Below are 23,532 nucleotides of genomic sequence, written 5' to 3' on the forward strand. Positions count from 1 at the left end.
TTCAAAAAAAAAAAAAATCCCGAGGGCTAGTTCCTTCATGTCTACGTCTGACGACACGTCTTGGCTCACTTGAACTCGGATGCCATGTGATCTGAATGAATGGAAAGAAATCAATTCACGCCCTGTAATTCTTCTTCAACTAGGCTTCGACAGAATAGTAAAGCAAGTACAAGTATCAGTAGAATAGCAAAAATGTGTTCCTCGTTATTAATATGTTTGCTCGCAGTAATTGTGAGCTCTATCGATGACTATGAAACAAAGGATTATCACCGACCTACACCGAGATATTGACGATGATTCTCAAATATCGCAGAACAGAATTTGATAGAGATAGAATGCAATAGAAACATCTCTGGTTTTTTTCACATTTTTCATTAAAAAAAATGGAAATTTTCATTTCTTCAACGATTACTGATTGGTGGGAGAAAGTCATATTTTCCATATGTGAATTACCGCAATTATTGGTAGCATCATATTCCGGATTCGAAAGAATACCGTACTAGGTCTAGTTGATTACACCTGATTTTTGTAGTGGAATAGAGTACTATACGTTTCCGGGAAGCACATACACAAAGGGAATTTGGACGATACAAAAATATATACGTTCTTCGTCTTAAAGCAAAATATATACGCTTCGATGTTGTGTAACCTCAATTAGTAAATTCAATTACGGAACGGGTTACTTAATCATGAAAGTAGATTCACCTTGACACAACAATGCCAAGAAAACACTAAGTAGTGACTTTCTTTTAAGTCTTTCTTAGTCATCTTATTTTCAGAGTCTGCTCTCATAATATGGTTTCGATTCATTCATGTACCTCTTTTACTCGAATGTCACATCATCGATGATTAAAGCCATGATCAAATGTGCCTGTGTCACCGTCAAAAGTGGCACCCACCAAGCAAACACTAAGAACAGGACGTGAAAGAGCTTAAAACCTCTCGCCATTGCCACGATTATCTTACTACGACACCCAAATCATGTATGGTTCCCAATAAAGGCCAAATCGATATCTTCCAATGTGATGACATCGCACGGGACCGCTGTGCTGCACTGTAATGAAACGGGGACGATGGATATAGTCTTGCCCCGAATGTTCTTGTAAGAAACGTTGCTGACCTTCACCTTTGATGGCTGCATGAGAAGCATAAACAATATATCATGGTCATGATTGTTATCGTTATCGTTATCGAACATATCTTAGTTATGTATTACCTTTTTCTTCTTCTTCGAACGGTAAAATTGATCTATAATGATTTCATTTCAAACATACTCTTAAACTTCAAACCGAGAGACAAACCGCTCATATATTATATACCTGATATTATGTCTAGGGCGTCCCATGATGTTAGCAATGGTGATATTGATATTGTTATCACAAAAAACTAAATTTAGGATTTAGAGTTTTTTTGGAAACTCGAAAAGTAATTTCAAACAAACCCTTAAACTTTTAAAATGAGCCAAAACGCTCATGTATCATATACCTGGGATGTTGGCAAATGATATTGACATTGTTATCACAAACTCGTAAACTAAATTTAAGGTTTAGGGTTTTTTTGGAAACTCGAAAAGTCATTTCAAACAAACCCTTAAAACTTCTAAAATGAGCCAAAACCCTCATATATCATATACCTGAGCCACACGGGATGTTGGCAAATGATATTGCTATTGTTATCACACACGAAAAGTCATTTCAAACATACCCTTGAACTTCTAAAACGAGTCAAAACGCTCATATATCATATACCTGATGCCATGTCCTGGGCCACACGGGATGTTGGCAAATGATACTGATATTGTTATCACATTTGTAAACTAAATTTAAGGTTTAGGGATATAGGAAACTCAAAAAGTCATTTCAAACAGACCCTTGAACTTCTAAAATGAGCCAAAACGCTCATATATCATATACCTGACGTATTCTTGGTTTTAAGCCACCATCTTAGAGTTAATAATCTTAATATAATAGCTCCAGATCAGAATCCTAATACGGATGGAATTCACATCAGATAATGTTACCATTACAAATTCTATCATAGGCACCGGAGATGAGGTTTCAATTGGTCACGGCTCTATCAATGTCACCGTTTCCAACATCAAGTGTGGCCAGCATTTGATGTTCAGTGAAGAAATCCCTTCCATCAATCCATTGGTCACCTTGTTCAACTTAAAAGATTGCATCAAATTCATAATAATTAACCAATTTTAAACGAGTTAATTGATTTATTAAACACAAAATTGAATGCTTACAGTTGGGGACATAACACAACTAGGGTTGTCACGACAATCATTATACATCCATGTTTCTTGACCTTGACATCAAAGGTTCCATTACCAATGAGATTCAAACCAGTGATGGATTCAAATAGAATCCGTACTGGAGATGAATATTCAGTAATATCAGTGGTTGCCAAGACAGTGCCTTGAATTTCAACGGCCATTGGTGCATCGCATGGCCCAGCATACACCAACGGCCCCGTTAGAAACTTCCCTTGTGGGAAAACAACCTTCGCCGGACCGCCTGAATGGCATGCTGCTACCCACGCCTTCATGAATGCCTGCATGTTTCCATGTCATCCGTTTCTTTAGTGTTTATAAATATCATTAAGTACGGAGACAGTCCATTGTCCCGTTTGATTATAAACTTTCATGACTTTACTTTGGACGTTACCAAAAGGACTTATAAATGTAATCCTTACTTTAAAATCATGATAATTTTTTAAATTAGTCAATATGGGACTCACTCTCAACAATCTTCAACACGCTCCCAACAATTCACAACACCTTCACCTGTGTGTTAATTTTCTTTCCATCAGGCTTGGCACCATAGGATCGAAAACCTTGGTGCCTGGGGCGGTGGGGGTGCTTGGGGTGGCGGGGTGCTGGGGTTTTGTTTAATTTCCTGTATGAAAAATGTCTCTGAGCGCTGCAAAATTGATATTGGTCTGCAAAGCCTTGAATCCAAGCCCCTCAACTCAATATTTGCCTACAACTTTTCCTCACCGCTATCTATTTTTAGTAAGCTTTGAATTTGTGACATTAATGTGTAACACAGGAAGTTTTGTATGTGAAACTTCACTCTAAGAGACAGACATGTAAGTCCATACACATCATGACACAGAACAAGCTTGTAGGAGAGAATTAGCTGTGTCCCCACACACTCACCAGCCTATGGCTACTCAACATTTGGGAGCTATTCAATTTGGGTACCCACAAAACAATAATAAAAGCAACTAAAAGCACCAATTTGTAACTTCATACCCAAAATTGATATCATTTTTTGTCTGCCTATGTTTGTACTTTGGCTATCATCAAATGTAATCCAATATCATGTTTATAAACAATAGGTTATTTTCTATTTTAATGAAAGTATTATTTTCGTGCCCAACTCAGTATCATTTAAAAACATTAAAGTTTTATTTATGAAACAAAATTAGCTTAAAAGTTGCAAGCCAATTCATGATTAAACTATAAAGATCCAATCTTGAACCAAATGTGCCTATACTCAATGGTGGCATATGACTATAATATTTTATTAAAATAAAGTGAGGAGAATCTTTATTTTTTTTTTCTTTATTTTTAAGTTGTTCTCTTTATGAATTTCTTTCGGGTAATAAAAAAATCGAACGTAACCAATCAAAATGATCAAACAATCAAAATTAACACTCATGTTTTTCATCTAATAAAAATCAAATAAACGATGGATCGTTTACGATTGTAGAAGCTATATTCATAAACGTTTTTCATCTAATAAAAACCAAACATACCCACCATCCGAGACACTTTGCCCACAAAACATTTCCTTAAAAACTTACATAATTTGACTCAAAAAAAGGCAAAAAAAAAAAAAAAAAAAAAAAAAAAAAAAAAAAAAAAAAAAAAAAAAAAAAAAAAAAAAAACATTGAAATCTACCAATCCAAAGTCAATAATAATGTAGGGGCTCGAGCCTTTCCCTTTAGGCCATGTGCCCTCACGTTTTTCTTTAAAAATTAAAACTTTTTTAAAAAAAGGCCCGACGGGGTAACCCTCCATTTGGAGGGAAAGTGTCCTCTCCCCCTCCCTAGAGCTGGCCGAAGGAGTGAGCCAGGTAAGCAAGTGACCCTACAAGGGGTGCATTGGTATACGTGGCAGGCTCGGACTGCTCGTAATCCGACCTTTGATCTGGGAACCTGTCGTTCTGATCGGGCCCACCTACCACTGCACCAATCAGCAGGTTTGGATTGGGTGCTGCAGAGTTCATCACACTAAACCCTGCTGAGCATTGGATCTTCGCCGGATGAGCTTGAATGGACGGTAGCGATGATCCCCGGTGATGGATCCTTTTAGGGTACCTTCCCCCATAACCCACCATGTAGGACATCTTTAAAGGGTTGTCCCCAAGAAGATAGTCCACCTACGCCACCAAAAGTGGATTTTTTTTATCAGTACCCACAAAATCAAAACTAGTTCTGCTTTGGATCCCGGAATGTACCTGTTTTTTGGCGATGGAGCGGAGGGTTTTGGGGGTGATGGTGGCGCCGCCGCAGTTCGCCACCATGTGGGCGGAGGTCAAGTATTTGGCGTATGTTAATAGCAGGAATGAAGTGGATGTTACATACTGCATGTTACTGTCGCTCATTTTGAACAGCAACCCTCCTTCACAAACCCAAAAGATAAAAGTTTTGTTAGTAATCCCCAACTTACTTATAAACCTATGAACTTTTTTAAATTAGTCAACGTGGGACTTCAAGAACGAACCTGGGGTGTATTTGGTCGAGGAGAAAGAAGCTCCAGGAATCAGGGAGCATATGAAATTATCAGCATGGCCCTTGTAATCATGAAGAGACTTCATTTTTTGCACCAGAAACGCCTGTGAATTCATCATACCAAATGCTTTTTAAACGAAAATAAGTTGGGGGAAGTGAGTCGAAGCGAACAATATCATACTATTATCGAACCTTGGAGAGAAGGATTCTGGCACCGACGTGCTTGTTATCCCAACCGAACGTGTTGTCGAACTCACCGGCGCCAAGGGTCTGTCCATTAACTTGAATGTAGTTGAGGTATTTGGGGTTTTTGGTGGCTCTCTGAAGCCAAGCAGCACCCCACAGAAGCTCATCCTGCAACAAATTTGCTTAAAACCTCTGTTTTTTTTCTCATAAAAATGGAAGCTTTAGTGTTCTTGAGCTTTACCTGATATCCAGAGTAAGAGCAGTAAAATGGGCATACATATTTCTTCAAGCCAGTGCTGTAAGACCCTCTATACTTATCAGCAAACTCAAAAACCTGCAGAAAACTCAAAACAAAATAATGGAGCTTAGTCAAAATGCTCTGTTTTGCTCTGTTTCTCCAAGGTAGGTTTTTTTACATACTCTCATGGCTCTTCTGACAAGAATCTTTGAGTAAATAGGATCACTTCGACGGAAAACCAGTGATGCGGCGGCGAGTGCAGCGGCGGTCTCGGCGGCGACCTCTGTTCCTGGGTTGTTCTTATCCACCTTGAAAACACTCCGGGGAGTGTCCATGTCCTCAGGCCTCTCCCAACAGGCATGATCCTTGTTAGCATCGCCAACCTGAACATAAATAGTGTCGGGATGAACGGTGGCCTTGAGGAGATAATCAGTAGCCCAACGAACGGCTTGTTTAGCATTCTGAAGCTCCCCCTTCATCAACCCACCAAATTCAAGAACACTCCACGAAAGCATGGTGGTCGTGAAAGCCATAGGAAACCCAAACTTCACATTGTCGCCGGCGTCGTAGTAGCCGCCGACCAAATCAACCTACATTACCACAACCCCACTTCATAAATAAACATTTCAAATAGAAACAGAGTTAAATGGGTGTGTTTGCGTTAAGTACCTTCATGGCGGCGCCGTCGGAGAGGCCAGAGTTCCGGCGCCACGTCATCCTCTGGTTAGAGGGAAGCCTGCCGGACCTTTGGCCTTCAAAGAAGAGGATGGATTTGGTAAGGGCGTCTCTATAGTTATGATGGGCAGTACGGGGATGGCGGTGGAAAGGGTGGGCACTGTTGCAGGTGAAGAAGCAGAGGAGGGTGAGGAAAAACAGAGGTGTTAGAGCGGCCATTGATGAAAGGTCTGAGGGAAAGGCTATTGAGCAGAGCTTTGTATGAAGGTGATGAGTATATTTATAAAGGAAAAGGGAAAGACAATTAATTCATATTATTTAAAAAAAATTAAAATTAAAAATCTGATTTTTGAGTGTTGAAGTGGGTATGTTGGGGGGAGTTTGTTCGTGTGGAGATGGTAAGTTCCCTTTGCCCCAAAAATTGGAATCACAAGGGGCATTTATGAGATTCTGACCACCCAACCAAGACTTGTGACATTCTTACGATTGGATTCCGCATGTATCGGGTCAAGAACACCACTAACTGATATCGAATTCGGTATGTAATAGTTCAAACCCTAAACCAACCACTAATCGATATTATTCGCTTTGACCCGTTTTTGTATCGTCGCCAATCTTATGATTTTAAAATATATTTATTAGAGAGATTTCCACTCTTATAAGAAATGTTTAGGGTTTAAAGTTTAGAATTTAGGGTTTAAAATTTAGGGTTTTGGATTTAGGATTTAGGGTTTAGGGTTTAGAGTTTGACCCGTTTTTGTATAGTCGCCAATCTTATGATTTTAAAATATATTTATTAGAGAGATTTCCACTCTTATAAGAAATGTTTAGGATTTAAAGTTTAGAATTTAGGGTTTAAAATTTAGGGTTTTGGATTTAGAATTTAGGGTTTAGGGTTTAGGGTTTAAAATTTAAGGTTTTGGATTTAGGATTTAGGGTTTAAAGTTTAGAATTTAGGGTTTAAAATTTAGGGTTTTGGATTTAGGATTTAGGGTTTAGGGTTTAAAATTTAAGGTTTTGGATTTAGGATTTAGGGTTTAAAGTTTAGAATTTAGGGTTTAGGGTTTAGGGTTTCGTTGCTCTCTCTAATATAATTATTATGAGATATCAATTATCATTAAATTTAACCTTAAATTTTAATATAATAAAATTTAACAATGGAAAATAAATAAATAAATGAAAATTGAAAAGACCCATTTGTTAGGAAGAAGTGTTTAATTAATTAAGGTCTGAAAAAGCTGTTGATAGCAACCTGGCATGGGAGAGCAGCAGTCAACAAAGAATCATAAAAAGCAGTGGAAAAATAATTATTATTTTCTTTTCTTTTTTATTTTTTAACTTTAATCATTGGACTATTCTTTTATTTATTTATTTATTTATTTATTTATTTTCACCATATTTTTAACCCTACCTTTTATTTATTATTATTTATTATTATAATAATTATCTTTTTTTTTCTTGTTTGACTAATTCATACCCTTCCTCAAATTAAGGCTTTAATTTTCATTAAATTATCTAATTAATATCATTAATTAGTTGATTTTTGTAAAAAGATTGAGAATATTTGTCGATAATAACTAGTTGGATATATAATCTTAGATTAAGCTAACTTTTAACTTCTTCGAACAACGTCAAACCATTTTAGTCCCTACAAAAACAAAAAGCATCGAAACATTGAACCTTCGAGGGATAACGGTCAAGCCAAACCGGAGAAGAAAGGAATCTCGGTCGAGTTCAACCACTCACTACCCTGTATAAACGCTTCCACTGTAAACTGACTCGCTTCTGTTGAGTTAGTAATGACCCGATAACCTGGCCAAGTAACTCGTCCAGTTGTATTAGAACCAGGTCCGCGATTCAAATACTCTCCATAATACAAAGTATCTAATGCAAATGTCCCATTCCACTCAAGCCATCCCACTGGCTCAACCAACTGCCCAATGAATGACTTGAGAAAAATTGTCCTCGAGTAGAGCTTCCAGGGTCGACCCAAGTAAGTTCTAAAGGAGGAAAGAACTGGGATCAAATCAGAGGCGGCTTCAACCTTGCAATTGAGGATTGAGATTCCGGTGTTTTGGTTAGGATCCTCACGACCTTGAGCTGTGAATATGTTGCGTTGGTTCGAGTTGGGTTTTCGAGCATAGAGATTACAGTTTTGGAAGACGACTGCAGCGTTACCGAAGATGAAGTCAATAGTGCCATAGACGTCGCATTCGCGGTAGAATTGACGGAGAGAATGGACATAGAGAGTGTCTTGATAGCCGATGAAGCTGCATTGGTAAAATGCCGAGAAGTCGGAGTTGCTTCGGAAGGCTACGGCTTGGTGCTTGCTTGGACCAGCAAAGTTTTCGAATGTTATGCCTTTCGCTATGAACCCATTGCCGACCGCGGCTGACCATAGTAACTAACATATGTTATTATCTCGAAAAAGAAAAATTAAAAAATTTTAACATTAAATACCAAATATTAAAACTAAAACTGTCCACAGGAAATTATAAGATCAAATAAAAAGTAGATTTAAAAAACGTTTATAAATTTATAGAATAAATTTAAAAATTGATTGAAAAAGGCAACGGCTCCTTTTTTCCGGAGATTGGCAATCTTATCCAACCCACATGCGGTTCGCCCATATTAGCGGCTTTTGGGCCACACTGGGGGCCCACTGGGCCCACTGTACTCGCCTTCCCCTACCCTTCTGCCACTTTCAAAATAATTAATAATATTTTTTTATATTATTAATTTTTTTTTTAATTTTATATTATTAAAATTTTAAAATTTTAAAAATATTTTTTTATTAGTTTAGTCTATTTTATATTCAACTATTATCTACTAATTTCCCTTTTCTATTTTGAATTTTTATTTTCTTTTTTAAGTCTCAATTTTATACCTATTTATTTTCTAAAATTAAAAAAAAAAACACATTAAATTAAGAAACGTTTTCTAAATTTAAAATATTAGAACAGATCCAAAATTATGATTAATAAATAAATAAATTATTTCAGAGGCAAGATCTAATGATGTCAGGTGGTCTCATCATTTTAATGAAAGTAATTAATTATTTATTTCTTAAAAAAAAGAGTGAAACAGAGAACTGACCGACGGTGGCTGATCGGAAGGTAGTCCAGCCGTCGACGACATTCCGGTCGGCCTTTATCAGCGTCTTGCCGATCCCGTCGCCGACGAACATCAAGTTTGTCTTTTTCCGTTCTATTTCCACATTCTCAAAATAGGCCCCTGCTTTTATGTATATTACAAACCTGTGCCCAATAAAAATCGTAATTTCTTAAATCTTATGATTATTAATTTAATATTTATAACTTTATTTAGTTATTAATGATTTTTCTAAAATAAATAAAAAATTCAGTGTTCAGTTCAGCAAAACCTGGTCGTGCTCGAATTTGGAGCGGCGGCGACAGCCTCGCCGACAGTGGTGAAATTCCCGGAGCCATCCTTCGCCACCACCAAATTGAACTTCGTTTCATTCACCGCCGCCTGCAACAATCTCCGATCCTTAACGGAAACCCACATCGGAAACCCACCTCTCACCGCCCCATACTCCGGCAACACCTCTTCCGCCGTGGCAGCCCGTTTAACTCCAGGGATTTTCTTCAGCATGGCCAAATCAATACTCAAATGCTGTTCGATTTTCCCCAAATACAGCTCCACCCGTTTCCTCACAGTCCCGGAACTATTATAAAACCCATCAAGACAAGTCCGGTGGTTAGTCATGGCGGCGCTGACCAACGTCAACAGATCGTGGGAGTGGCGGGCGGCGGACTGCGACGGGGATAGATCGTAAATCGAAGTTTGGAGTTCGGCAATGCTGCCATCGAGAAGCTCAAGGCAGTCATCGAGGGCGCGGCGGTCGGTGGGATTCAGACCTCCGTAGAAGAGAGTCTTGAGCTTGGAGCAATTGGCGTAGGCACCGTGAACCTCGTCGTTGGTGAAGTTGAGGGCGGAGCCGGCGAGCTTCTCCGGCGAGAGGGAAGCGAGTTGGGGAAAAGAGGAGAGCTTTGAGAAACAGAGATTTGGAAACAGAGTGCCATTGCAAAGGGATCGAGCGGTTTGGTGGGTTTGGGGATTTGAAGAAATGGGTTTGAAGGAGAAAAGGAAAAGAACGGAAAAGAGGGTGAAAATGGCGGAAATGGAGGCGGTGGGATTTGAAGAGCTTTGAGCTCTGCTTCTCAGGCCGTACATGTCTGAAACAGAGAGGAGGGAAGAAGATGAAGTGGAGATTTATGTGGCTGTCAAGAAAGGGAGATGAAGAGTAGATTTATAATATTTCTTACTTTTTAAAATAAAAATTTATACTTCCAACATTTTTGGAACCATTCACAAAATATTTATAATTTTATTAATTAAATCTAATTTTTTATAAGTTAATCAATATTGAACATACTCGCGCCCCCATTTAAAATTTTATTTGTCATATTTTTTTAAAACTAAATTGATATAGTTACAATAATTTCAGAAATTGGCCATGTTAATTGGCTCCTCGTGGATGTCTGAGGACACGGACGGACAGACAGTCTTGTCTTATTTCACCATTTCAGACTATCTTTCCTTATTTCAGGGCTTATTTAGATGTAATCTTATTTCATTGATATGTTCAATTTAAAGTAGCGGTCGATATGATATGCAATCTCTCTCTTCCAGTGTTTCTCTTTACCCTTCTCTATCAACCCATCTAAATCTGTGTTGGAGAGAATGTGGGGCGATGAAGTTTTTGTAGGAGCATTAATGGTTATCTGGTCGCTAGATCTCTGACAATTGGCCAAAAATTATATATAATCTTAAGGGTATTTCTTACCATGATTCGTTAAGTTAGAATCTTCGTCCCAAAAATTAAATATACTTTCATATTTTGAGTTGGCTCCCATCCAATGTGGACCAAAGTGGATAAGCCTTATTCTTTCTTTCTTTTGCATTATGGTTGTTTTTGGCTCACTTTTCTTGATTGGTTGCTATCAAATTTATCTTTTATTTAAAAATTATAATTTTAATATTAGTTTAATTTTTTAAAAATAATTTAGATTTAATTTTCATAGAAACTCAAATATCGAAAAAAAATTAATTTTAAAAGATTAAACTTTCAATTAAAATGTTCAAAGTCTAAATGTATTTTCTTAAAGATAAAATTTTAAATTTTGAGTTATTTATATTAATTTAATATTTAAAAAAATAAGATAAATTTTTGTTTTAAAAAGGAATCTTAGAGGGAAAATGGTAACTTTTGCAAATAAAGACAAGCTAGGGAGCACCGACAAATTAGCAGAAATCTTAGGGACTGAGAAGAAAATAATAATAATAATAAAAATAAATAAAAAATTAGGGTTAGCTTAAATTATTGTGGCCTTTTTGGGTTCATTGGCACGTGGGTGGGCAATCACGTGACATCTCAATTTAGCTTCATTTACAAGCAATAGAATCAATCTTAACCACCACAAATACATTCATTTTCTTATCATATAATATGTAATTTTGTAACGTTTGATCATAGTTTAGGAAACTATAAATTCACATGAAATTATTAACATTTCATTTTTAGTAACTTTATTTTATTTTATTTTTAGTTAATAAAAGAAAATAAATTTTTATAGAGTTAGAAATTAGGTGGCTCAACGGTAAGGCCATAATTTCTTCATTATTGTGTCTTCAACTATTTTTGGCCCATACGCCAGTAACTATAATCACATGTCATGTCCTCTTTTATTTTTAGGGATTTGGTTGTAACATTCATCGTGCATTTATATCACTAAATTTTCGTTCAAAAGGTTCCTCAATTCAATTATTTGAATTAATATCGGGGACGTGAACGCTACTCGGACTCGAATTGAGATGTTCTAGCACTGCTTTCTAAGAGCAACGTGTCTACCGATTTCACCATAGTGGCTTTCTCGAAATCATAATAACCTATTATTATTCACTCGTCGAAATTGAAAAAAATATAATTAGAATAAATTTTATTAATTTAATAATAGTTTGATTTTAGAGGATGTTGTATATATATATATATATATTATAACAAATAGCCATAGGATGAGAAAGAAAAGAAAGCCCTTTCTTTAGGCCCTAAATTCTCATATGGGCCTATAATTCATTGTTATTAATGTCTTTGAAATGTCACACAAATTGTCACAAAAGAATAAAATAAGCATTAACAGAAATTAATTAAAAATTTATTAGTTAAACTATAAATTTAATTTGGATAAAGTTGTTTCCAAAATTAAAATTTAGATTATAAAAATTATTTAAAACTAACTTTAAATGATTCCAATCAGAATCAGAGTTTGTTAAAAGATGAATAAATCTTAGATCGAATTTGGAATCTAGGATGGTCAGTCTTAGATACCCAAGACGACTCATCTACTAATCCAATGACTCGATTTTAAATATCACATCTAAAACAGATTTGAAAGAAACATAAAATAATAATTTCAAACATAACGTTTTTTTCATTCTACCATGCCACGATTAAATATAAAGGAAAGAAAATAATGGAACAAAAATCTGATATTTATTGCTAACTCTATTCTTTTATTAATTTGATATATTGCTTCTTATAATTGCAAATGATTCATTACTTTCTTACAAATAAAAAATCAAAAGTTGAGAGATTAAAATAAAAATTTTAAAAATGTAAATATAAAGGAAAGAAATATGATTGAAGTCAGCAGTGAGGAATCCTTGGGCCGTCGGCGGCGGTGGCGGTGGTGGTGGTGGGGCCGTCGGTGGTTTATGTACAAGACTGTACAGTCAACACTGAAAGAGAAGACCGCAGACTGGGTGTGATTCTAAATCCAAAACACTTCAATTTCAAATCATAACCCAATTAACAAGTTAGATTTTTTTTTCACTTTGTTTGGCTTTTATGTTTGGAAATTTTCTCCCTCATAATTCAACTTGAGAGAGATTGAAAGAGAGCGACCGACCCAGATGGAGAGATTTATAGCTAAACTTTTGTTTAGTATTAGTGTGATTATGAAAATGATGTTCAAATTATCACAAGATGTTGTAATTCATGTCGATTAAAGCAGAAACAACGTTCATTTATTCTTAACACTAATTATAATTTAGAATTATATTTTCAAAACTTTTATTTATTTTAAAATTACATTATACGTTAAATATGGTCATAAAATATGAATGTTACAACTCTTGAAATATTTCGAATGTAGTAAAAATAATATTTTTTTTACTTTACTTCACCCATAGCAAGGTTTCTTTCCAATTGCATGTTTAGAATCACTCAAACTTGACATGATCGATCTTGCTTATAAAATGATTTGAATCTCAAACAAGTGTTTTTGTATTAAGATATTCGATCAACAAAATAATCCGAATCTTACCCCTCTTGTAATAATTTATTTTCACAGTGATTTACTAGTTTTTATACTATTAATAACTATTTTAGATTGAAGTGGGGTCGATACCAGATTGATATTATATGTGAGATGAGTTTCCTCTATATTCTTTTCACAATGTATCGTACATGATGACAGCTCAACGTAGCTCGGTAGAGTCCTCCTATGATCCTGCCTCCTCGACTCGAAACAATCTAAATACCATTTTGATCAGCAACAAACATTAAATTTAATTAATTTGTCGGTTGAATTACCCTTTCCAAATAAAAATGGAGTGGTGATAATTACAAATAAAAATAAAAATAAAAATAAAAATAAATTATAGAAATTTATAATAAACTTAGCCTCCTAATTTGACCACGTATAAGATTTTGAAATCTCTTAATTCCTGGATAATTGAACCAACACGTCCCTTTGTCTTTATGGTTTAAAATCATGTGGGCCCCACGATTATAATATAATATTTACTCAAAATATCTTAAACTTCATAATTATAATTATAAAATACCAACTATAATAATCTTATTAATTAATATTAACCAATTGTTGTTATTTATTAAAATTTCACCTTCTTAAAAAATTAATTGAATTTAATAGTACTGTTTGACTTTCTCAAAATATAATTTTAAAAAATACAAATAATAATAAATAGACGCAGTTTTGAATATTCCAAGTCAACCCTGTGTTATTTTTCCAAAATAATTTCGTACTATTTCATTTATTTTTATATCCATTATTATTATTTTCATAAACTAATAATAACTAATAATTTGTTAGGAAGAATTTAAACCTAATTATGAATTGTATAACTATATGTGGGACCACGTGAGCGAAGTTACGTATATTTTATTTAATATCTGCTATGACTCTATTTTATATGAAGATATTAAATGTGACATTTTTATTTTATTTTATAAAGAATGAATTGATATTTTCATAAATATAATATATAATATAAATAATAAGTAATTTGACTAATTTTAAGAGGTGGAAATGTTTAATAATTAATTTAATTATAATGTCAAATTAGATTTTATTAATTAAAAATATAGAATATTTGCTGTTAGTGGTTTTTTGTGGCAACAAATTGAGATCTTTGAGTTAGTGGGTTATGGTAGGATACGTCGAGAGCAAATTAGCTGCCTTCATAGATTTCCATTATTATTTTTCTTTCTTTTTTACATTACTCATAAAAAAATATTATAAAAAAATTAATTATTTTACCGTCTATCTTATTTTTAAGCTTTTTAATGTTATTTTTAAAACGTGATAATTACTATAAAGATTTTTTTAAAAAAAAACTACTTAAAAAGTATTTTTGATTTTTTTTTAATTAAAGAGGATTAAGGGAATTATAAATTGAGGGATAAACTAAATTGATTTTCTTAAAATAATTATTAAAAAAAAAAAAAAAAAAAAAAAAAAAAAAAAAACAAAACATCTGCATGCCAGCTTGCAAATCTTGTCACTTTTCAACGTAACCAAACACTCTCCCTTCCTCTTTTGTCCCTTCTATCAACGCGCTTTGCCATTCTTCCATTCTTCCATTCCACTTTTCTTCAAAAAAAAAAAAAAAAAAAAAACAAAACATCTGCATGCCAGCTTGCAAATCTTGTCACTTTTCAACGTAACCAAACACTCTCCCTTCCTCTTTTGTCCCTTCTATCAACGCGCTTTGCCATTCTTCCATTCTTCCATTCCACTTTTCTTCAAAAAAAAAAAAAAAAAAAAAACAAAACATCTGCATGCCAGCTTGCAAATCTTGTCACTTTTCAACGTAACCAAACACTCTCCCTTCCTCTTTTGTCCCTTCTATCAACGCGCTTTGCCATTCTTCCATTCTTCCATTCCACTTTTCTTCAAAAAAAAAAAAAAAAAAAAAACAAAACATCTGCATGCCAGCTTGCAAATCTTGTCACTTTTCAACGTAACCAAACACTCTCCCTTCCTCTTTTGTCCCTTCTATCAACGCGCTTTGCCATTCTTCCATTCTTCCATTCCACTTTTCTTCAAAAAAAAAAAAAAAAAAAAAAAAAAAAAAAAAAAAAAAAAAAAAAAAAAAAAAAAAAAAAAAAAAAAATCTTACTGTAGTATTGATTATAAATTTATGATCATTTCTTAAATTAGTTAGATTTTCATCATCTAACACTGTACTCGTAGGTTGATTTCTCCATACATCCCGATCAAAGTCTCACAAACGTGCATTTCCCTTATGTTTTCATACAAGATATCGTATGACCTACAGACATGATCGATGAGACCTGGAAAGGCAACCCGATTTGGAATTTGAGGATCTATAGTACCACNCTCTTTTATACTCGTATGTTGACTTTTCTAGCATCCAGACTAAGGTCTCACAAATGTGCATTTCCTTTATGCATCTAGCCGCTTCACTAATGTGAATTGTAGAACCATTTCAAGGCATAATACGACTTATGAGAATTGGGAAGACAATCCAGTTAAGAATTAGAGGATCTATAGTACCTACAATCTCGAGACTAAATATTTATCATTTTAAAAATCGGAAAGGAATATTTTGTAAAGACCGAACATTGAAAATTCCATCCAATGCTTCCTCGTCCTATAAATGCATACAAACCCCATTACCCCATTCCCAACGCAAATCTCAAAGCCCTCTTCTTTCACCAATGGCGGCTGCCCCACCCACAACCCCCGCATTCTACTATCTCCTCCTCATCTCCCTGTACATCACCGCCGCTGGAATCTCCACCTCCGCCGCTCCCACCGGTTCGGTGTGCAGCTCGGCCCCAGACCCCTCCTACTGCAAATCGGCCCTCCCAAACCAAACCGGCAATGTGTACTCGTACGGCCGGTCGTCCGTCAGAAAGTCGCTTTCGTCGTCGCAGAAGTTCCTCCGGCTAGTGGAGAAGTATCTCCGATCCCGGTCGTCACTGACGGTGGCGGCAGTTAGATCGCTGGAGGACTGCCAGCTGCTGGCGGGACTGAACATAGATTACCTGACGACGTCGTTCCGGACGGTGAACTCGACGAGCTGGACGTTGCCGGAGATGAAGGCGGAGGACGTGCAGAGCCTGTTGAGTGCGATATTGACGAACCAACAGACATGTTTGGATGGGCTTAAGGCGACGGCGGGGTCTTGGTCTCTCAAAAATGGCCTTTCCCTTCCACTTGACGCTGACACCAAGCTCTACTCTATGTCCTTGGCCTTTTTTACCAAAGGTTTGTGTTTATTTTATTAATATCTTTTTTTTTTATTATTAGTTCGTGATCTCTATTGTCAGGAGATCTTTTAGGCCATGAGAGTTTATGTTCAAAGTGAACATTATCATAGAGTGGTGATTCCTAACATGGTATCAGAGTTATATTCTTTAACTTAAACATATCAATAGAATTATTTGTTCGAGAACTTCAAAGGAGTCGAGCCTCAATTAAGAGGACACGATTCGAAAGCTTCATAGACTTCAAGAGACTCTAAAGTGTAATATTGTACCATTGTGGAGAGTCGTGATTTCTAACTATTATTATTATTATAATTTAACCGAGCTTCATAGGCTCAGGAGATTCCTAACCATTACCATTATTATTATTATTATTATTTAACATTAATGATTTTTTATTCTCGACAGGTTGGGTTCCAAAGAAGAAGAAAAAACAGACATGGACTTCAGCCGGGAGACAGGGCGGGTTCAGCAACGGACGAATGTCATTCAAAATGTCCAGCAGAACCAAAGCGATTTACGAGATGGCAACTCGCCGGAATCTGCTGCAGACCGACGACGGTGGCGACGATCAGATTTCGGTAAGGGACATCGTCGTCGTCAGTCAAGACGGCAGCGGAAATTTCACAACCATTAATGAGGCGATTGCGGCGGCGCCGAACAACTCTGCTCCGACGGACGGCTATTTCTTGATCTTCGTGGATGCTGGAGTTTATGAAGAATACGTGACGATTGCGAAGAATAAGAGGTACTTGATGATGATCGGAGATGGGATTAATCAGACCGTCGTCACTGGTAATCGGAACGTCGTCGACGGCTGGACCACTTTTAATTCCGCCACATTTGGTAAGTGTTTCCACAATTTAAGATTCGTTAAATAATAAATTAATAACGAATTTTAATAATTTAATAGAAAATTAAATAGGAAAGATATTTATTAAACAAACATTTTTTTCCAACCCATTTATTATAAAATTTAGAGTTTATATAATTTTTTTTTTAAATTAATAAAAAAAATTGGAAATAAGCAAATATAAAAATTATTAACAATTGAAGTAAAATAAAAAGTTTATCAAACCGGGTCTCATTTACCCGTTTTCGTGTCATCACCAGCGGTGGTCGGACCCGGATTCGTCGCAGTAAACATGACATTCAGAAACACCGCCGGAGCAATAAAACACCAAGCCGTGGCCGTCCGGAACAGCGCCGACTTATCAACGTTCTACCTCTGCAGCTTCGAAGGCTACCAAGACACCTTATACACCCACTCCCTCCGCCAATTCTACCGTGATTGCGATATATACGGCACCGTCGACTTCATCTTCGGCAACGCCGCCGTCGTCTTACAGAACTGCAACATTTACCCGCGCCTGCCGATGGCCAACCAGTTCAACGCCATCACTGCCCAAGGCCGGACCGATCCAAATCAGAACACCGGCACCTCAATCCACAACTGCCGGATCACGGCAGCCGATGACCTCGCAAACAATACCGGCGCCAGAGTGAACACGTTCCTCGGGCGGCCATGGAAGGAGTACTCGAGGACAGTTTATATGCAGAGCTTTATGAATGATTTGATTAATCCGGCGGGGTGGAGGGCTTGGGATGGAGATTTTGCTTTGAACACTTCGTATTATGCTGAATTTGGGAATTTTGGGCCGGGATCTAACACGTCGGAGAGGGTTAATTGGGTGGGATTTCATTTGATTGATGATACTGATGCTGGGAATTTCACGGCGGGGAATTTTTTGATGGCGGACGATTGGGTGCCACAGACCGGCGTTCCCTACACCAGCGGCCTCACGGAGTAGAAAAACAGGGGAAGATCTTCATTTTCCTTCTAAAATTTTTATAATTCCAAAGCCTAAGTGTATAGCTATGGAACAAACATGATTGATTCTTTTGAATATGGAAAAGATATCATAAACAAGATTATCTTATTAAAGGAACTAAAATTTGTATACTAAAATCCAAAACACCACAAAATGTTCATCTTTGATCTTCAAGAGTTACAGGATAGATATCTTACACTATATGATGGCTGCCCATTTGGCATCCTTGTGCTTTCTCTGATTAATAACTGGTAACATTGCTCGAGAAGCAAAGGCGCAGCGACGATCGAGATGTATTTCTTTCAGCTTCATCGTCTCCCTGCGAAAAATCCTGAAAGAGATTAGGAACTCCGAACGGATCAAGTTTAAAGACTTCTTTGGTACCGCGAACTGGAGAAGGCAACTTGATCAGTTTCTCTGAAGATTGGCCTGTGTCCATGGAGATCTGCACTTCTGTGGTTTACAACAGGTGCAACTTGCTTGACTGATAAGTCATTTGGGTTAGCATTGCAGATCCCAAGTTTCACAATGAACACAGCCGTTGTCCCTTTTTCAGGGCCTTCGCTCTCCATCCAAATGTGACCTCCCATCAGATTTACAAACCTGATCCAACAGAAAGAAGATAAGGGGATGAACAGAAAGAAGTTGGCTCAGACCAATTATTTCATTTTGGAACATGACCCATATCACAGAAACAGATTTTTTCGGGTTATCGTACATTGGGTTGGATGATACCCGAAAAACTGTTCAATGAAGTCGTCTATCTCGTAACAGTGAAAAATTAATAGCTACATTGTAACGGTCTCATCAAATAACTTTTCGTGATATCGAGGCAATACCGTTTACAAAGGGCTAACCCAAGTCCCGCGCTACTACTCGTTCGGTTAGAACGTGTTTGTGACTGAGTGAATTTGGTAAACAGATGAGGAATGTCTTGGGGAAGAACACCACATCCTGAATCTTTAACCTGCACAAGGAGAACATGTTCATTCACTGCCTCCTGTTCTTATTTTGATATGGGATAATACCAACCTGAACTCGCAGGTAAAAGTGGCCATCGGATTGCATTGGATAGAATTCAGGAGGGCGCCAATCTCTTAGAGAGTCCAGTTTTGCAACAGATGCTATGATAGAAACATGACCTTCCTTAGTAAACTTCACACCATTTCCAACGATGTTCAAGATGATTTGCATAAGCCGCTTCTCATCGCCTACGGCACAGATGGGAAGATCTGATGCCAGAATCAACGCCATGGACAGCTTCTTAACCGAAGCGATGGGCTTTATCAGATCCATTGCCTGCAATGAAAAGCTTGATGATGTTAGGATAATGTCAGCTGAGAAAAGTAAGCTTAGATTCTAGAATTCACCTCTTTGAAAACTGCATGGAGATTGAATGATCCCAAGTCCAATACCAAGCTGCCATCTTCAAGTCTAGAAAGATCCAAGACATCATTAATCAGAGTGGCTAGAAGATTGCTACTCTTGAGTATTGTCTCTATCATCGCTCTTTGCTCTGGAGTCAGCTCGGTCTCTAAGAGCAGGGATGATAGAGCAATTATTGCGTGCATTGGCGTCCTCATTTCATGATTCATGACAGCCAGAAAGTCGTTACGAGCGTGAATCGCTGTCTCTGCCTCTCTTCGAGCTAAATCCAAAGCCACATTTTGGTCCACGAGCTGATCACGCGCAAGCATAGACTCTTCAAGAAGTGCAGCATGAGAAAGAGCAACAGCTACCTATATGGATATCAAGATTTTCATGATTCAGCAATTCCTGATAGCTGTTAATTCAAGGAAACATGAAGACAGGTAACAAAAGGCATATATATATACATAACAGATAAGAATAGCAGCTCGGAATGTCAGAAAACAGCTTAAAAATTCTCTATGACATTTCATATAACTAAGAGAAACTACAAATCTTTGCGTTATGAACAGATAAGAGCTTCATGCTTTTAATTTCAATAAAAAACTAGATAAACAAGATAATCCATGTAACCGCCCAAGCCCACTGCTAGATGATATTGTCTCCTTTGGCCCATTACATGTCGTTGTTAGTCTCACGGTTTTAAAATGTGTCTATTAGGGAAAAGTTTCCACATTCTTATATAAGGAATGTTTTGTTTCCCTCTCCAACTAATGTGGGATCTTACAATGGTCCAGCGTTCTTGCTGGCACAACACTCGATGTCTGACTCTAATAACATTTGTAACAGCCCAAGCCCACCGCTAAAAGATATTGTCCACTTCGGCCCATTACATATCGTCGTCAGCCTCACGGTTTTAGAACGCATTTGTTAAGGAGAGGTTTCTACATCCATATAAGGAATATTTCATTCCCCTACCCAACAACTCAAAAGGGAACTCTTCTAAAGTTCCCTCAATTGCCAACCTTTTTTGATATGAAAGCTCTTGGCTCAAATCACCGAGCTCTTACTTGACAGCAAACCCAACAATGGCATCACTTACAAAGTGGGTCCCTAAGCGTAGCATGTGTATTCGTCTTCCTCGGCATTAAGATCCTATCTTAAAATGCAACCTAATTTGTACTATTTATTAGAACTACAGATAATCAATTACTTATATACCTTAACTAACACTAGTTGTGTAAAATATGGCAGTCAAGGAGCAGTGTAGAGGTGCAGCAGAACAAGAAATTACACAAAACCTGGTCTGCGACTACATCGACAAGCTCCAACTCATGATCCCGCCATTTCCTAACGCTATCAGTAGGAAGGATTAGAACCATAATTGCATAGCTTCTGGAAGAGCCATCAGGCCAATTGTTCATTTGGAAATTTGAAAGGTTCAAGAGAGGAACTCGAACAGCAACAACTTCTGGTGCCAAATATCTTCCTCCAGGAGGAGGTCTCATCTTAGCCAATTGACAAGTGTATGGAACGCGTATGGCTCGATTACTATTGAAAACATCATTGACAACAGGAAGATTTATAGGAATATTAGCTCCCACTGGTATCTGGTAGTTCAAAGCATGTGAAAGTTGTAAACTAAGTCCATTCCGTGATGGCATCCATAGAGCACATTCCTCAAGTCCTAACGTCTTCCCCAGCTCAACGAGTGTCGTTTTTAATATGGTATCTCGGTCGAGCGTGCTTCTTATTTCATGAGTTAACATTCTAACATGCCTTCCGGTTTCTTCTTGAGTGAGAATAAGACCCATCTCCCTGTCGAGTTCTTCAGCCTTGTTCTTAAGAATCAACTCTCGAGTTTTGACACTCAAAAGATCAGGAATAATATGAACAAGCATTAACGCAGTTGCGCATGAAACAATAGCACAGGCAACTTTTGCAAGAGTCATCACCACAGCAACAGCCTTCGAGTGCATGGAGAATGTCCAAAGGTTTATGAAATGTGTTGCCCCACACAGAACAATAAAAGCACCAAATTGCATAAGCACCCATCTATAAGGAAAGAATGCTGACTTCTGCACAAAATATATCAGCTCCAATGGGATGGAGAAATAAGCAAGCGCAATTAGTACATCTGATATGTACTGATATTTCACTAAAAGTTCATCAGGAGGCCATTGGGTATCAATGCAATCACAGGACTCCATCACTCAGTACATATCTGAAAGTACAGAACAATAGAAACATGTCAAATCAGAGTATTTCAACATCCAAATCAACAAAGTTCATACTCTAATGCAATTAATCCTTGAATGTTCATATGGAAACTACAGAAAACTACACCAACATTTGCATCTAAAAGCAGCAAAAACTCAGTGAAATCACTCTAATCCCCGCAAATTCCAACTAGAATCCAGGAAGTCGATTTCATAGATATATTACACTATAGATCCATCAGAAACAATGAGCTTAAAAACCTTTCACAGCATACTATTTCCTGTCCGTTTAAATCTCAGATTATGAACAGAGAAATGCCCGTAGTTAATTGAATCGAGGCCTGCCTCTGCTGCTACTGTCACCAAATGAACTAAAATCGTTCCAGTTCTATCTTCCAAATTAAATGGAAATCTCTCACATACCAAGAACAGAAAACAACTGATTTTATGATCCATTTGAAAAAGGGAATAAAAAACAATGAAATCAAGCATAAATCGAAGAACAAAAAAGGAACAAAAACTAAAGAAAGAAGAAGAGTAGGAAATGAATAGGAATACCAAGTTTAAGAAGGATGAACTTGAAGAAGGCTAAGCTTCCATGTGAAGAAGAAGAAGAAGAAGCAGAGAGTTAATGGAGAAATGCTCAGAGCTCAGAGGGAACTGAACGGCAAAAAAAAGAAAAGAGGGAAAGGAAGGCGAGTGGCCTTCACGGACCAAAAGAAGATACGGACATTCGCACGTGCGGTGCCTCACCGAGAACGTATGATATTGGTTCCTTTTCCTCTCTATTGGGCATAAAAATGGGTGCTTCACACGTGTAGAAAAAACTAATAATAATTTTAATTAAAGGTAAAAGTGTGTATTTTTTTTTATCCCATTTTAAAATATATTAAAACAAATTATTTTAATCCGTTTGATTAGAATAATCAATTAAAATCTTTTTATTTAATCATTTAGATGCAATAGAGTGATTAAATATAAAATAATTATGCCATGTGTCCAAGATCTTGAATTATTTAAATAAAACAAAAGCACTAATTTTTATTTAAATAAATGTAATTAGAAATTTGATTAATTGAGGACATAGATTCAAACACAAAGGAATAAAATAAGATTAAGATACCAAAATGAAGACATTATATATTAATTTTTTTTATAATTTTGGTGATTTAATGCAATAATCCTTCAAAAGAAAATAACAAAAGTTGGTCTTCATACATTGAACTTGCAAAGTTGAGCACTTGGTGGACCACACTCTTTTTCTATCAATTCCACACCATCTTTGACCTTTTTGTGGACTTTTGACCTTTTTGCTTTTAGTCAACATAAGTACGTAGTGGGCCAAAGCGTGCAAAAACATCTCCTTAATAAACATATTTTGGAGCGGTGTGCCAAAGACTCTAGCTCCCCAAGAGGGGTGGATTGTGAGATCCTATATCAGTTGGTGCGAAAACATCTCCCTAACAAACATGTTTTGGAGCGGTGTGCCAGCGAGGACTCTGGCTCTCAAGAGGGGTGGATTGTGAGATCCTATATCGGTTGGTGCGAAAATAGCTCCCTAACAGACATGTTTTGGAGCGGTGTGCCAGCGAGGACTCTGGCTTCCAAGAGGGATGGATGTACCTGTTTGGTTAACGACGATACGTAACGAGTTAAAACAGACAATATCTGTTAAATACTTATTCAATATTTAAACCAAAAAA

General features: G+C 36.7%; 4 protein-coding genes across 4 annotated transcripts; 1 reads left to right on the top strand and 3 right to left on the bottom strand.

Moving 5' to 3' along the window:
* Window positions 1-3,888: 3,888 nt before the first annotated feature.
* LOC111487943 (endoglucanase 17-like) lies at window positions 3,889-6,095 on the bottom strand. Its single transcript, XM_023135457.1, has 7 exons — window positions 5,841-6,095; window positions 5,354-5,761; window positions 5,175-5,267; window positions 4,940-5,101; window positions 4,740-4,851; window positions 4,474-4,637; window positions 3,889-4,395 (listed from the first exon to the last, which is right to left on the bottom strand). Exons 1-7 carry the CDS (start codon window positions 6,063-6,065, stop codon window positions 4,063-4,065), a joined length of 1,497 nt encoding a protein of 498 aa, XP_022991225.1. The 5' UTR covers window positions 6,066-6,095; the 3' UTR covers window positions 3,889-4,062.
* A 1,312-nt stretch (window positions 6,096-7,407) lies between these two features.
* LOC111487942 (pectinesterase-like) lies at window positions 7,408-10,107 on the bottom strand. The gene is made up of 3 exons (XM_023135456.1): window positions 9,229-10,107; window positions 8,943-9,103; window positions 7,408-8,237 (listed from the first exon to the last, which is right to left on the bottom strand). Exons 1-3 carry the CDS (start codon window positions 10,041-10,043, stop codon window positions 7,543-7,545), a joined length of 1,671 nt encoding a protein of 556 aa, XP_022991224.1. The 5' UTR covers window positions 10,044-10,107; the 3' UTR covers window positions 7,408-7,542.
* A 5,666-nt stretch (window positions 10,108-15,773) lies between these two features.
* LOC111487941 (probable pectinesterase/pectinesterase inhibitor 7) lies at window positions 15,774-18,359 on the top strand. Its single transcript, XM_023135455.1, has 3 exons — window positions 15,774-16,411; window positions 16,819-17,256; window positions 17,524-18,359. Exons 1-3 carry the CDS (start codon window positions 15,859-15,861, stop codon window positions 18,219-18,221), a joined length of 1,689 nt encoding a protein of 562 aa, XP_022991223.1. The 5' UTR covers window positions 15,774-15,858; the 3' UTR covers window positions 18,222-18,359.
* LOC111487940 (probable ethylene response sensor 1) lies at window positions 18,331-22,533 on the bottom strand. The gene is made up of 6 exons (XM_023135454.1): window positions 22,388-22,533; window positions 20,912-21,834; window positions 19,613-19,981; window positions 19,275-19,541; window positions 19,082-19,209; window positions 18,331-18,845 (listed from the first exon to the last, which is right to left on the bottom strand). Exons 2-6 carry the CDS (start codon window positions 21,818-21,820, stop codon window positions 18,608-18,610), a joined length of 1,911 nt encoding a protein of 636 aa, XP_022991222.1. The 5' UTR covers window positions 21,821-21,834; window positions 22,388-22,533; the 3' UTR covers window positions 18,331-18,607.
* Window positions 22,534-23,532: the final 999 nt, after the last annotated feature.

The sequence above is a fragment of the Cucurbita maxima genome, unplaced genomic scaffold, assembly GCF_002738345.1.
Source record: "Cucurbita maxima cultivar Rimu unplaced genomic scaffold, Cmax_1.0 Cma_Scf00013, whole genome shotgun sequence".
Taxonomy (NCBI): Eukaryota; Viridiplantae; Streptophyta; class Magnoliopsida; order Cucurbitales; family Cucurbitaceae; genus Cucurbita; species Cucurbita maxima.

Bases quoted from the DNA above. Each gene is read 5' to 3' on its own strand.
- LOC111487942 (XM_023135456.1), bottom strand. From the start codon at position 10,043: ATGTACGGCCTGAGAAGCAGAGCTCAAAGCTCTTCAAATCCCACCGCC. The intron at 9,104-9,228 runs GTTTTGCTGAAC...TATTGGGCACAG, and splicing joins CCAAATTCGAGCACGACCAG to GTTTGTAATATACATAAAAG. The intron at 8,238-8,942 runs GTCAGTTCTCTG...TACTATGGTCAG, and splicing joins CTTCCGATCAGCCACCGTCG to CCGCGGTCGGCAATGGGTTC.
- LOC111487941 (XM_023135455.1), top strand. From the start codon at position 15,859: ATGGCGGCTGCCCCACCCACAACCCCCGCATTCTACTATCTCCTCCTC. The intron at 16,412-16,818 runs GTTTGTGTTTAT...TATTCTCGACAG, and splicing joins CTTGGCCTTTTTTACCAAAG to GTTGGGTTCCAAAGAAGAAG. The intron at 17,257-17,523 runs GTAAGTGTTTCC...TGTCATCACCAG, and splicing joins TTTTAATTCCGCCACATTTG to CGGTGGTCGGACCCGGATTC.
- LOC111487943 (XM_023135457.1), bottom strand. From the start codon at position 6,065: ATGGCCGCTCTAACACCTCTGTTTTTCCTCACCCTCCTCTGCTTCTTC. The intron at 4,638-4,739 runs GTTCGTTCTTGA...GGGTTTGTGAAG, and splicing joins CTCGACCAAATACACCCCAG to GAGGGTTGCTGTTCAAAATG. The intron at 4,396-4,473 runs GTACATTCCGGG...TTGGTGGCGTAG, and splicing joins GCTCCATCGCCAAAAAACAG to GTGGACTATCTTCTTGGGGA.
- LOC111487940 (XM_023135454.1), bottom strand. From the start codon at position 21,820: ATGGAGTCCTGTGATTGCATTGATACCCAATGGCCTCCTGATGAACTT. The intron at 19,542-19,612 runs GTGAATTCTAGA...TTTTCATTGCAG, and splicing joins TCCATGCAGTTTTCAAAGAG to GCAATGGATCTGATAAAGCC. The intron at 18,846-19,081 runs GTATTGCCTCGA...CTGTTGGATCAG, and splicing joins GGGTTAGCCCTTTGTAAACG to GTTTGTAAATCTGATGGGAG.